The 15,082-nt window shown below is 36.3% G+C and overlaps 1 protein-coding gene across 1 annotated transcript in view; it reads left to right on the top strand.

The window, feature by feature from the left end:
• Window positions 1-15,082, top strand: part of OXR1 (oxidation resistance 1) — a 428,227-nt gene that overhangs the window by 342,931 nt on the left and 70,214 nt on the right. The window contains exon 3 of the mRNA XM_052651566.1: window positions 10,473-10,555. Within this exon, the coding sequence (XP_052507526.1) occupies window positions 10,473-10,555 (83 nt within the window). The remainder of the gene's footprint in view (window positions 1-10,472; window positions 10,556-15,082) is intronic.

Raw genomic sequence — 15,082 nt, 5'->3', positions numbered from 1 at the left:
TGTTTTGACTATGGATAAGGAGTCAGTAGCAAGTGAAAGGTTGAAAACATAGGCATAGTTTCCTATAGATAGTTTCTTATAGATGGAATCAGTTAATTAGAAAAGCAATTCTCAGTGTATCTTTCTTAGTTTAGAAGATATTTTCAAAGTTTAAAATCTGTATTATCATATGAAAATATTGACTCCAAGCTCAATATTTTTAACTCGTCAAACTTTTTATCAGTAACTACAGCCAAAATTATAATATTCAGTTATATTAGGAGTCTTTTAGTATATTAAAATGAGACTTCATACAGGATTCATCATTGGTTTTTCAGGCTTGCTTTATTCTAGTTTGCCTTTCCCATTCTATTACCAAAATGATTTTTAATTTAAGGGTCTGATACTGCTTTGTCAATTCTCTGCTTAAAAATCTCTTCGGACTTCTCAGTCTGGTAATAATAGCAAGCTAGATAATTCAGACTGTCCTGCTAAGAACAATTTAAAAAAACTGGACCAATCATTGAAAAGTCTACAATTAATAAATCCTGGAGAGTTTGTGGAGAAAAGGGAACTCCTACACTATTGGTGGAAATATAAATTGTTAGGGTCATTATGGAAAACAGTATGGAGATTCCTTAGAAAACTAAAAATAGAGTTACCTTATTATTCAGCAATCCACTCCTAGTAAATATCCAGAGAAAAACATGGTTCGGAAGGATCCATGCACCCCGTTGTTCATTGCAGCACTGTTTACGATAGCCAAGACATGGAAGCTACCGAAATCTCCATTGACAGATGAATGAATAAAGTTGTGGATATACACAGTGGAATACTACTCAGTCATAGAAGAGAATTAAATAATGCCATTTGCAGCCACATGGATGGACCTAGAGATTATCATACCAAGTGTAGTAAGTCAGAGAAAGCCAAATACTGTATTATATCACTTATATGTGGAATCTAAAATATGATATAACGGAACTAATTTACGAGACAGAAACAGATTCACAGACACAGAAAACTTACCAAAGGGAAAGGGGTGTGGGAAGGGACAAATTGTGAGTTTGGGATTAGCAGATGCAAACTATGATATATAAAATAGGTAAACAACAAGGTCCTACTGTATAGTCCAGGGAACCATATTCAATATTCTCTAATAAACCATAATGAAAAGAATATGTATATATATATGTATAACTGAAAAACTTTGCTATATATGAGAAACTAACACAACATTGTAAATCACCTATACTTCTATTATAAATAAATAGCTGGGCCATAACAAATTTTATTGAGGATATCAGAAAACTGATTGATAGAACTAGATTAGGATCTGAGTGAGGACAGAGGCTGAAGGAAGAGCAGCTCCAATTTGGGATTCCTTTTTTCCCCAGGGGAAGTATTGATTCCAGAAGCAGCAGCTCAGAGATTAAAAGTTGCTGTTGCCAGCCTGTTGGTATAAGGGAACAGGGACACAGTACAAGACCTACCACAGTAGACGAATGAACTACTCTCACTTAGGACCCCCAAAATGCTGTAGGAATAGAGGAAAACTCATAGGATGGTAACTTGGCTTTAAATCATCATTCTTATAACTGCATTAATAAGATTTGGTATTGCTAGTGTCCTCAAGCGTTTGGCAGAAGCAAGCATTAATCCTTTCTAGAGAATTTCAGCTTTCTGTGTGTCAAATTCTGTCTATAGACAATTTTTCATATTTAATTTACAGTACATAAAATATAATTAGGCACCTGATAAGATATCAGAAACAATAAGAGAATAGAAATAGACTCACAGGAACCCTGTATCTTGCAGTTATCAGATTTAAAATAGCTGTGTTGAGAATTTTGAGCTGATTGAGAGTTTTGTAAAGATTCAAACTAAAAACGAAAAATGGATATTCCAGAATTGAAAATAATTTTCTAACTAGGACCTTTGTGGATGAATTTAATAGCAAATCAGCCACCACAGAAGAAAGAATTAGTGAATTGAAAAATAGATCAGAAGAAAATATCCAGAATAAAGGGGAGGAGGTGGAAAATAAAGGCAGGAATAAGTTTAATACAAGATATAATTAGAAGTTCTAATATGTGTATATTTGAGTCCCCAAAGGAAAGGAAAGAGAGAATGAAGGCAGAAGTATTATTTAAGAGAAGAATGACTGAAAATGCCAAGAATGATGAAATTCACAGATTCAAGCATCGCTACAAACCCAAGTGCGTGCATGCTAAGTTGCTTCAGTCGTTTCTAGCTATATAACCTACCAGGCTTCTCTGTCCATGGGATTCTTCAGGCAGGAATACTGGAGTGAGTTGCAATTTCCTTCTCCAAAGCCCCAAGTGGAATCAATACAAATCTCACCAAAGATGAAAAAATTTTTAAAGCATTTAGAACAAGTAGTGCTGTGAGAATAAGATTGACAGTTATTTCTCAACAGAAACAGTGGAAACTAAACAACAGAGGAGAACACCTGCCAACTAAGAATCCATCCCCTGCAAAATTACCCAGAGTTTCAATAAGAATGGTAAATATGAAGGAAGAACCGAATGAACATTGACTGTCTAGAAAAATAATGTCTTAGAGTGTTTTTGAATATATATATATGTAATTGAAATATGCAATAACAATTGCATATAAGTCTTGGTAGGATCACACAGTTTTTAACATCCTTACATTGACCAGAAGGAAGATAAAAGTACTAGTAAATATTAGACTGAATATTAACAATTTAGGCTATAATCTACAGTATGACCACTAACATAATTGTTTAATGTGTTGTGTATGTGTTAGTCACTCAGTCCTGTCCCCCACTGTGACCCCATGGACTGCAGCCCACCAGGCTCCTCTGTCCATGGAATTCTCCAGGCAAGAATACTAGAGTGGGTTGCCATTTACTTCCCCTGTGTATATCAGTTCAGTTTAGTAGCTCAGTCATGTCTGACTCTTCGCAACCCCATGGACTGCAGCACACCAGGCTTCCCTGCCCATCACCAACTCCCAGAGCCTACTCAGACTCATGTCCATCAAGTCAGTGATGCCATCCACAGTCTCATCCCTCCTCCTGCCTTCAGTCTTTCCCACTCTCAGGATCTTTCCAATGAGTCAGTTCTTCTCATCAGGAGGCCAAAGTGTTGGAGCTTCAGCTTCAGCATCAGTCCTTCCAATGAAAATTTAGGACTGATTTCCTTTAGGATTGACTGGCTGGATCTCCTTGCAGTCCAAGGGCCTCTCAAGAGTCTTCTCCAAGACCACAGTTCAAAAGTTTCAATTCTTCGGCGCTCAGCTTTCTTTATGGTCCAACTGTCATGTCTGTACATGACACTGGAAAAACCATAGCTTTGGCTAGACAGACCTTTGTTGGTAAAGTAATGTCTGCGTTTTAATATGCTGTACAGGTAGGTCATAACTTTTCTTCCAAGGAGCAAGTGTCTTTTAATTTCACGGCTGCAGTCACCATCTGCAGTGATTTTGGAGCCCCCCAAAATAAAGTCTCTCACTGTTTCCATTGTTTCCCCATCTATTTGCCATGAAGTGATGGGACCAGATGCCATCTTATATACAGTAGCACATGTATATTCAACCCAAGTCCTGATTTATTCCTCACTTGCCACCCTTTCCCCTTTGGTAATGATAAGTATGTTTTCAATATCTATAGGTCTGTTTCTGTTTTATAAATAAGTTCATTTGTATCATTTTTAAAAAACTAGGTTCCACATATGAGTGATATGACGTTTGTCTTTTTCTGTCTGACTGCCATCACTTAGTATGATAATCTCTAGGTCAATCTATGTTGCTCAATGGGGATTTCCCTGCTGGCCCTTGTGGTTAAGACTCCTGGCTTCCACTGCAGGGGGTATGGGTTTGATCCCTGGTTGGGATACTAAGATCCCACATGCCACGTGGAGCAGCCAAAAATAAATAAATAAAAATAATTGTTTAAAAGTATATCAAACTTTAAGTCTAAAAATATTCTAAGAAAAGGTTCAACATACCAGAAAGACATAACAGTTTTTATTTTGTATGCACCTAATATGGTCTCAAAAGTCTCAAAATATAGAAAGCAAAGTAAAGAAACGTTAGAGCAACTGAATAACCCACAATCATAGTGAGAGATTTTAACAACCTCTATCACTAATTTAAAGAAAAAGCGTGCAGAAACAAACTAATATGTATATAGAAGATCTGAACTCAGTCAGCAAATTTGATCTCAAGGGTATGAAGATAGGTGTTTGTGTGTGGGTGTGTGCATGCATGTCCACACATGTGCACCCACACACACATACAGCACTACCCTTCTGTATAGAAAACACATTCTTTTCAAGCACATGTATATGGAGCATTTGCTATATTTATACATGATTGTAAAGCAAGTTTTGATGAATTTTACAGGTTTTAACTATTTAAGAGTATTTTCTTTTATCACAGTATGGTTAGAAATCAGTAACCAAAAGATGAAAATTTTTAATTGTCATAGATTAGCAAATTAAGCAAAACTCTTAAAATAGCAAATGGAGAAATTAGGGCAGAAGTCATGAAATATTTTGGATGAAATTATTAAAATACAGTGTATCAAAACTTATAGAATACAGTCTAGATGGGAATTTCTTATTTTAGATTACATACATTAAGCTTTTGCTTCTGATAATGTAGAGTAAAATCTAACGCCCTCGCTCTTTCCACCATACCAGATAATTGTTTTATCTCAGGGGAAAGTATTGTATATTCATTTATTCATTTGATATTGAGCACCTTCTATATGTCATGTGTACTATTAGGGTACATTGCATGGTTTTTCAACTTGTGCAGCGTTGACATTTTGTGACAGATTGTTCTCTTGTTGGGAGACGGATTTGTGCATTTTAGCACACAGTATTTAGCTAAACAGTATCCCATTGTAATAACCAAAATTGTGCCTTGGTTTTCTCAGTTCTAAAATGGTAGTAAAAGTGATACCCTCTTTATAAGGTTGACGAATAGGTAAGACAGTAAATGAAGAGTGCTTAGAGCAGTGCTTGGCACATGCTACAATACTGAAGTGGGTAACCTACCCCTTCTCCAGCAGATCTTCCCAACCCAGGAATCAAACCGGCTCTCCTGCATTGCAGGTGGATTCTTTACCGACTGAGCTGTCTGTAAGCCCTGGCATATGCTAGGCACTTAATACATGTTCACTATTATTTTGATTTTCAAATCATAAATATCTATGCATTTCTAAACTGTAATACTAATAACTTTGTGAGGAAGCGAAATGGGGCCTCTCTTTTCCATACTCCCAATCCAGATTCATATTTACTGGCAACTGTCTTTAAAAGGGAGTATAAAGTTAACAAATAAGAAACGGGGCTACGTAACCAGTGTGATCACTTTCAACTCTCAGATACTGTGATTATATTTCTGTATCGATAGAAGAGAACGATTAGTGTATTTCATTGTGCTCTGGTACTTATATATATTAATACATGTTTTAATATTGGTTATTAAAATAATTTTAGAACTTATTCTAATAAGACATTGTAATATATTTTATTATAATTTTAAATTATTAAAGTGAGTGCTTTCAATTTGTTTCAAACTTTAAGCTGCGGAAAACTGATACATTAGTTTTCTTTCTCTGAACTGCACTCCATGGTAAACCTTTGGAAATGATACTGCAATTGCAAATTTAATTGTAATTGGTGGCTCAGACAGAGAATCTGCCTGCAATGCAGGAGACCCAGGTTTGATCCCTGGGTCAGGAAGATCCCCTGGAGAAAGGAATGGCAACCCATTCTAGTATTCTTACCTGGAGAATTCCATGGAGAGAGGAGCCTTGTGGACTACAGTCCCTTGAGTCGCAAAGAATTGGACATGACTAACACTTTCTTTTAGACCTTTAATGAACTCTTTCACAGATTAAAAAAATACTACTATACAAAGCAAGTGCAGACCATCATTTACTCCTGAAATCATGAAAGGATATATATTATTAGTTAAAAGTAATCTGAAATTATATTTTTCATTGTTTTTAAATTGCAAAATGAGATAGAGGAAAGGAATTAATTTTTTAAATGTATTTTAAAATAGCTTTAATGTTTTATCACAAAAAACAAACTTAAATATATACTGTTTAATGGAGAAAAATTGGAGTATAGTGAAAAGAAAAAATGCTGTGTTTCCCCAAGAATTATACCATTTTTCATTCCCAGCATAACTTTAGGAAAACACCTCTTTTTCTACAGCCAAACAGTATATAGTTTTCTTCTTTGTCCACTTTTCTTTAAAAAACAAAATGACTGTAAGAATTGTGGCAGTTCTAGGTACAGTTTAAGCCGTAGCTTCAAAACATTATTTCATTCAGATTTGATGCTTGCTATGTGTTAGGCTCTTTGTTAGGCACTGAGGAGTCATTGTGGAACTATGTAGGGTGTTTTATAGGTTACAGTTCAGTGGAAGAGATTTAAAAAGAAACTTAAAACTGTGCCAGATACTGTGAAGGAAACAAAGATACTGTATGACTAGTAGTAGAGATCTGCCTTAACCTGGGTGATCAGGAAGGTTTTAGCCTTTTTAAGTACTGTAGAGCTAACTGGGATTTTTTGAGATTCGAACTTTATTTTTATCATTGTTAATGCTTCATTAGAACCATTCACCCAACTGAGCTAATTAGATACATATAAACAAACTCTAGTATAGTCAAAATATCAATTAAGATTGGATGGAGGGAGAACAAAGAGGAAGATATTTTCTAAATTCCTTAGGCTTAGGTAGAACTAATTTTTCTTTGAAAATTACTGTTTTAATCTTGTAAAAATTGAGCATAACTATAACGTCTTGTTATGTTTATGAATCGTACTCAGTTTAGAGTAAGAGTAAAACTTATTAGTTTTTTAGAGATTGATTTTATTTAAAATTGTTTAGATAGGAGTGCTATTTTATCAGTTCTGTGCAATCTTTGTTACATGAAGTACAGATGAGAAAGGTAACACTAATACAGAATTTAAAACAGATACTATAAACTTGGTGGTAATGATGTGTTCAAATGAAATATCTTGATAAGCAAGTGACAAATAGTTGGCACTCTATCTGAAATGGAGTGCATAAAAAGTATGTTTATATGTGAAAGCATATCTTAATCTACTTCATGGTATGTATAAAGAATACAGTATTTTAATACAACTCCATAGTGAAGATTTTGTCTTTAACTATGATTGTATTAGAACTAGAGATGTTTTCCTCTGTGAAGATTAATGTTACATGCCTCAAACTTGGTTTGGTTAATAATAATAATAAATCTTCAAATATACATTATTATAATAGGACTAGATGTGTTGAAAGATATTTAATTTACTTTTTAATAACAATTTACTTTTAATAAATTAATAAATTTTGAGTCCTTAATTTACTTTTTAATAACTTCCTTATTTACTTTTTAATAACTTCCTTCCAGCTGACAGTTATGTTTCTTCAATTTGTTTTTTTAATTGGAGGATAATTGCTTTAAATATTGTGATGGTTTCTGCCATACATCAGCATGAATCAGCCATAGGTATACATATGTTCCCTCCCTCTTAAACCTTCCTCCTGCCTCCCACCGTGTCCTACCCCTCTGGGTTGTCAGAGAGCACCCAGTTGAGCTCCCTGCATCATACAGCAAATTGCCAGTGGCTGTCTGTTTACATGTGCTAATATGTATGTCATTCTCTCAGTTAATCTACTCTCTCTTTGCTACTCTCTCAATTCATCCCACCCTCTCCTTCCCCCACTGTGTCACAAGTGTGTTCTCTGTATCTGAGTCTTTATTGTTGTTGTTTTGCTAAGTCCCGTCCCAACTCTTTGCAACTCCATAAACTGCAGCACGCCAGGCTTCCCTTTCTATCCCTATCTCCCAGAGTTTCCTCAAACTCATGTTCATTGAATCAATGATGCCATCCAACCATCTCATCCTCTGTCACTCCCTTCTCTTGCCATCAGTCTTTCCCAGCATCAGAGTCTTTTCCAATTTGTCAGCTTTTCACATCGGGTGACCGAAGATTGGAGCTTCAGCTTCAGCACCAGTCCTTCCAATGAATATTAAGGATTGATTTCCTTTAGGATTAACTATTTTGATCTCCTTACTGTCCAAAGGACTCTCATGAGTCCTCTCCAGCACCACAATTTGAAAGCATCAATTTTTTCCATGCTCAGCCTTCCTTGTGGTCCAGTTCTCTCATCCATACATGACTACTGGAAAAACCATAGCTTTAACTGTATGGACCTTTGTCAGAAAAGTTGGTGTCTCTGCTTTTTAATATGCTGTCTAGGTTTGTCATAGCTTTCCTTCCAAGGAACAAGCGTCTTTTAATTTCATGGCTGCAGTCACCATCCTCAGTGATTTTGGAGCCCAAGAAAATAAAATCTGTCACTGCTTCCACTTTATCTATTTGCTATGAAGTGACAGGACCAGATGCCATGATCTTAGTTTTTTGAATGTTGAGTTTTAAGCCACCTTTTCACTCTGCTCTTTCACCTTCATCAAGAGGCTCTTTAGTTTCTCTTCACTTTTTGCCATTAGAATGGTATCATTTGCATAGCTGAGGTTGTAGATATTTCTCCCAGCAATCTTGATTCCAGCTTGTGAGTCATCCAGCCCAGCATTTAGCATGATGTACTCTGCATATAAGTTATATAAGCAGGGTGACAATATATGGCCTTGACATACTCCTTTCCCAATTTGGAACCAGTCTATTGTTCCGTGTCTGTTTCTAACTGTTGCTTCTTGTCCTGAATACAGGTTTCTCAGGAGGCAGGTCAGGTGGTCTGGTATTCCTATCTCTTGAAGAATTTTTCAGTTTGTTGTGATCCACACAGTCGACAGCTTTTGCATAGTCAATGAAGCAGAGAAGATTTTTTTTTGGAATCCCTTTGCTTTTTCTCTGATTCAGTGGATGTTGGCAATTTGATCTCTGGTTCCTCTGCCTTTTCTAAATCCAGCTTGTACATCTGAAAGTTCTTGTTTCATATACTGTTGTAGCCTAGCTTGAAGGATTTTGAGCATTACCTTGCTCTCATTTGAAATGAGTGCAGTTGTACTGTAGTTTGAGCATACTTTGGCGTTGCCTTTCTCTGGGATTGGAATGAAAACTGACCTTTTCCAGTCCCGTGGCCACTGCTGAGTTTCCACATTTGCTGGCATATTGAGTGCAGCACTTCAACAGCATCATCTTTTAGGACTTTAAATACCTGAGCTGGAATTCCACCACCTCCACTAGCTTTATTTGTAGTAATGCATTCAGTGAGTGTATCTCTGCCCTACAAATTGCTGCCCTACAAATGTTACATCAGTAACATTTTTCTAAACTCCATTTATATGTGTCAGTATGCAATATCTGTTTTTTTCTTTCTGACTTCACTCTGTACAACAGGTTCATCTACCTCACTAGAACTAACTCAAATTCGTTCCTTTATATGACTAATAGTCCATTGTTTATATGTACCACAACTTCTTTATCCATTCATATGTCGATGGACATCTAGGTTGGTTCCATGTCCGAGCAATTGTAAATAGTGCTACTGTGAACACTGGGGTGCATGTGTCTTTTAGAATCATGGTTTTCTCAGGGTATATGCCCAATAGTGGGATTTCTGGGTTATATGGTAGTTTTATTCCAAGTTTTTAAGTGAGGACTCCCCACCCTGCATGTGACTCAGCAGTAGTGCCCTGTCTCCATGGCTTCCAAGCTTTTGTTCAAAAGCATTCCCTGCCACCATATCTTCTCTCCTGTCTCCTCCTGCCATCTCTCTGAAGTCAAAAGCAGTCCTCGCCCTGGGATTGCTCTCCAAACCCTACACTCCAGTTCCCAGCCATCACGCATTCTGGTGGACTTAGGTTTCTGTCCAGGGTGTGTAGGGTCGCGTCCCAGATTGTGTGGGTCTCACTCTATTCAGACTGTCACATACCAGCTGCTTCACTCTCCAGCAGTTTTGAATGCTTCCCCTCGGTCCCAACTGATTGCCCCAAATGTGGGGATCTCACCCCTGCTTCAGCTTCCCCACCTGCTGGGTGCACATCTGACCCTGCTCACTCTCCTCTTCTTTTTTCCTTCCTTCCTTCATCCTGCTGAGTTTTGTGTGGCTCTATATATTCCTTTCTGGTGGTCGGGGACTCCTGCCAGCCTTAGCTCGTGCTCCGCATGATCTTTTGCATCTGATCTTCTGTGTTCCTGATACATCCATGGAGAGAGATGTGCCCCATATCCACCTACTTCTCCGCCATCTTGTCTCCTTCCTTACTTAGGTTTTGAATTGACTTCCAGTTATTGTAGTGCTTCATACCAGTCAGTTTGTAAACCTACCAGGGAAGGAAGTACATTTACTTATTTTGATACTTGGTTGTATTTTAGAGCAGAGAATCCTAGGTGGCAAGCTGTATTCCTGGTCAATCTTTAAATATTTGCTACCTCAGCTCTATTTAACTGTCCTTACTCTGAAAGGGAAAATAATTTAATAGAATTTTACATCATCTTTTTTTCCAGATACTGGCCAAAAGAAGACCCTAGACAAAAAAGATGGGAGAAGAATGTCTTTTCAGAAACCCAAAGGGACTATTGAATATACTGTAAGTTAATTGTTTTGGAAAAGGTGATTTCTGTTTGTGATAGACTTCTTGGAGGTATTCTTTGTTTATATTGTAAATGAGACCAGGGTTCCTAATTGCCTTATTTTAAAAATCTCTACTTCACTGTCAACTTTTATTAACAATGATACTTGTTTTTAGGATTTTTTTTTCTTAAAGAGAAATTTTATTAAGTGTGATATGAAGGTAATTCTAGAAAATTTAATAAAATAATAGTTTACTGGGAGTTAAAGTTTCTGTGCTACAGTAATTTTTATTAGATTGGGCTTCTAGGGAAGCACGTACTTTTTAAAAAATGTGATCTTCATTGTATTCCCAGCAATGAGAATGAGAATGACAGAATATGGAAAAAACAAATTGATATTAATTTTCTAGAATAACCTCTCTCATTTGATTATTTGGACTGATATATAGCTAAGTTTCTCTGTTCTAGAAATGGCTCTCAAAAATGTCCTTAGTGTCAGCTTTCCATATTTCTGGTTACTGTGGAGAACTAAAGTGAGAAATCTAATCTGTGGTATGCTGCTTATTTGATTAAATGTAAATGTTGTTAGATAATGTTAACATGTTAGAAAGCAGTTGTTTGTTTTTTTTTTTAAATGATAAATTTGACTTTATTAAGATGAAAAATTTCTGCTCCATGAAGGACTTTTTTTTCTTTTTTTCAATTTTTTTATTTATTTTTTTAAATTTTAAAATCTTTAATTCTTACATGTGTTCCCAAACATGAACCCCCCTCCCACCTCCCTCCCCATAGCATCTCTGTGGGTCATCCCCATGCACCAGCCCCAAGCATGCTGTATCCTGCGTCAGACATAGACTAGCGATTCAATTCTTACATGATAGTATACATGATAGAATGCCATTCTCCCATATCATCCCACCCTCTCCCTCTCCCTCTGAGTCCAAAAGTCCGTTATAGGCAGCTGCGTCTTTTTTCCTGTCTTGCATACAGGGTCGTCATTGCCATCTTTCTAAATTCCATATATATGTGTTAGTATACTGTATTGGTGTTTTTCTTTCTGGCTTACTTCACTCTGTATAATCGGCTCCAGTTTCATCCATCTCATCAGAACTGATTCAAATGTATTCTTTTTAATGGCTGAGTAATACTCCATTGTGTATATGTACCACAGCTTTCTTATCCATTCATCTGCTGATGGACCTCTAGGTTGTTTCCATGTCCTGGCTATTATAAACAGTGCTGCGATGAACATTGGGGTACATGTGTCTCTTTCAATTCTGGTTTCCTCGGTGTGTATGCCCAGCAGTGGGATTGCTGGGTCATAAGGGAGTTCTATTTGCAATTTTTTAAGGAATCTCCACACTGTTCTCCACAGTGGCTGTACTAGTTTGCATTCCCACCAACAGTGTAGGAGGGTTCCCTTTTCTCCACACCCTCTCCAGCATTTATTGCTTGCAGATTTTTGGATCGCAGCCATTCTGACTGGTGTGAAGTGGTACCTCATTGTGGTTTTGATTTGCATTTCTCTGATAATGAGTGATGTTGAGCATCTTTTCATGTGTTTGTTGGCCATCCGTATGTCTTCTTTGGAGAAATGTCTATTTAGTTCTTCGGCCCATTTTTTGATTGGGTCGTTTATTTTTCTGGAATTGAGCTGCATAAGTTGCTTGTATATTTTTGAGATTAGTTGTTTGTCAGTTGCTTCATTTGCTATTATTTTCTCCCATTCAGAAGGCTGTCTTTTCACCTTGCTGATATTTTCCTTTGTTGTGCAGAAGCTTTTAATTTTAATTAGATCCCATTGGTTTATTTTTGCTTTTATTTCCAGAATTCTGGGAGGTGGATCATAGAGGATCCTGCTGTGATTTATGTCTGAGAGTGTTTTGCCTATGTTCTCCTCTAGGAGTTTTATAGTTTCTGGTCTTACATTTAGATCTTTAATCCATTTTGAGTTTATTTTTGTGTGCGGTGTTAGAAAGTGATCTAGTTTCATTCTTTTACAAGTGGTTGACCAGTTGTCCCAGCACCACTTGTTAAAGAGATTGTCTTTACTCCATTGTATATTCTTGCCTCCTTTGTCAAAGATAAGGTGTCCATATGTGTGTGGATTTATCTCTGGGCTTTCTATTTTGTTCCATTGATCTATATGTCTGTCTTTGTGCCAGTACCATACTATTTTGATGACTGTGGCTTTGTAGTAGAGCCTGAAGTCAGGCAAGTTGATTCCTCCAGTTCCATTCTTCTTTCTCAAGATTGCTTTGGCAATTCGAGGTTTTTTGTATTTCCATACAAATCTTGAAATTATTTGTTCTAGTTCTGTGAAAAATATGGCTGGTAGCTTGATAGGGATTGCATTGAATTTGTAAATTGCTTTGGGTAGTATACTCATTTTCACTATATTGATTCTTCCAATCCATGAACATGGTATATTTCTCCATCTATTAGTGTCCTCTTTGATTTCTTTCATCAGTGTTTTATAGTTTTCTATATATAGGTCTTTAGTTTCTTTGGGTAGATATATTCCTAAGTATTTTATTCTTTTCGTTGCAATGGTGAATGGAATTGTTTCCTTAATTTCTTTTTCTACTTTCTCATTATTGGTGTATAGGAATGCAAGGGATTTCTGTGTGTTGATTTTATATCCTGCAACTTTACTATATTCATTGATGAGCTCTAGTATTTTTCTGGTGGAGTCTTTAGGGTTTTCCATGTAGAGGATCATGTCATCTGCAAACAGTGAGAGTTTTACTTCTTCTTTTCCAATTTGGATTCCTTTTATTTCTTTTTCTGCTCTGATTGCTGTGGCCAAAACTTCCAGAACTATGTTGAGTAGTAGAAGAAGGCCACTACATAATGATCAAAGGATCAATCCAAGAAGAAGATATAACAATCATAAATATATATGCACCCAACATAGGAGCACCGCAATATGTAAGACAAATGCTAACAAGTATGAAAGGGGAAATCAACAATAACACAATAATAGTGGGAGACTTTAATACCCCACTCACACCTATGGACAGATCAACTAAACAGAAAATTAACAAAGAAACGCAAACTTTAAATGATACATTAGATCAATTAGACCTAATTGATATCTATAGGACATTTCACCCCAAAACAATGAATTTCACCTTTTTTTCAAGTGCTCATGGAACCTTCTCCAGGATAGATCACATCCTGGGCCATAAATCTAAACTTGATAAATTCAAAAAAATTGAAATCATTCCAAGCATGGTCTTTTCTGACCATAATGCATTAAGATTAGATCTCAATTACAGGAGAAAAACTACTAAAAATTCCAACATATGGAGGTTGAACAACACACTTCTGAATAACCAACAAATCACAGAAGAAATCAAAAAAGAAATCAAAATATGCATAGAAACTAATGAAAATGAAAACACAACAACCCAAAACCTGTGGGACACTATAAAAGCAGTGCTAAGAGGAAAGTTCATAGCAATACAGGCATACCTCAAGAAACAAGAAAAAAGTCAAATAAATAACCTAACTCTACAACTAAAGCAACTAGAAAGGAAGAATTGGAGAACCCCAGAGTTAGTAGAAGGAAAGAAATCTTAAAAATTAGGGCAGAAATAAATGCAAAAGAAACAAAAGAGACCATAGCAAAAATCAACAAAGCCAAAAGCTGGTTCTTTGAAAGGATACATAAAATTGACAAACCACTAGCCAGACTCATCAAGAAGCAAAGAGAGAAAAATCAAATCAATAAAATTAGAAATGAAAATGGAGATATCACAACAGACAACACAGAAATACAAAGGATCATAAGAGACTACTATCAGCAGTTGTATGCCAATAAAATGGACAATGTGGAAGAAATGGACAAATTCTTAGAAAAGTACAATTTTCCAAAACTGAACCAGGAAGAAATAGAAAATCTTAACAGACCCATCACAAGCACGGAAATTGAAACTGTAATCAGAAATCTTCCAGGAAACAAAAGCCCAGGTCCAGACGGCTTCACAGCTGAATTCTACCAAAAATTTCGAGAAGAGCTAACACCTATCCTACTCAAACTCTTCCAGAAAATTGCAGAGGAAGGTAAACTTCCAAACTCATTCTATGAGGCCACCATCACCCTAATACCAAAACCTGACAAAGATATCACAAAAAAAGAAAACTACAGGCCAATATCACTGATGAACATAGATGCAAAAATCCTCAATAAAATTCTAGCAATCAGAATCCAACAACACATTAAAAAGATCATACACCATGACCAAGTGGGCTTTATCCCAGGGATGCAAGGATTCTTCAATATCCGCAAATCAATCAATGTAATTCACCACATTAACAAAATGAAAAATAAAAACCATATGATTATCTCAATAGATGCAGAGAAGGCCTTTGACAAAATTCAACATCCATTTATGATAAAAACTCTCCAGAAAGCAGGAATAGAAGGAACATACCTCAACATAATAAAAGCTATATATGACAAACCCACAGCAAACATTATCCTCAATGGTGAAAAATTGAAAGCATTTCCCCTAAAGTCAGGAACAAGACAAGGGTGT

This window comes from Budorcas taxicolor, chromosome 14 (genome assembly GCF_023091745.1).
Source record: "Budorcas taxicolor isolate Tak-1 chromosome 14, Takin1.1, whole genome shotgun sequence".
NCBI classification, from domain to species: domain Eukaryota; kingdom Metazoa; phylum Chordata; class Mammalia; order Artiodactyla; family Bovidae; genus Budorcas; species Budorcas taxicolor.
Note: the sequence above shows the minus strand (reverse complement) of the source record. Positions and strands in the feature narration are given on the sequence as shown.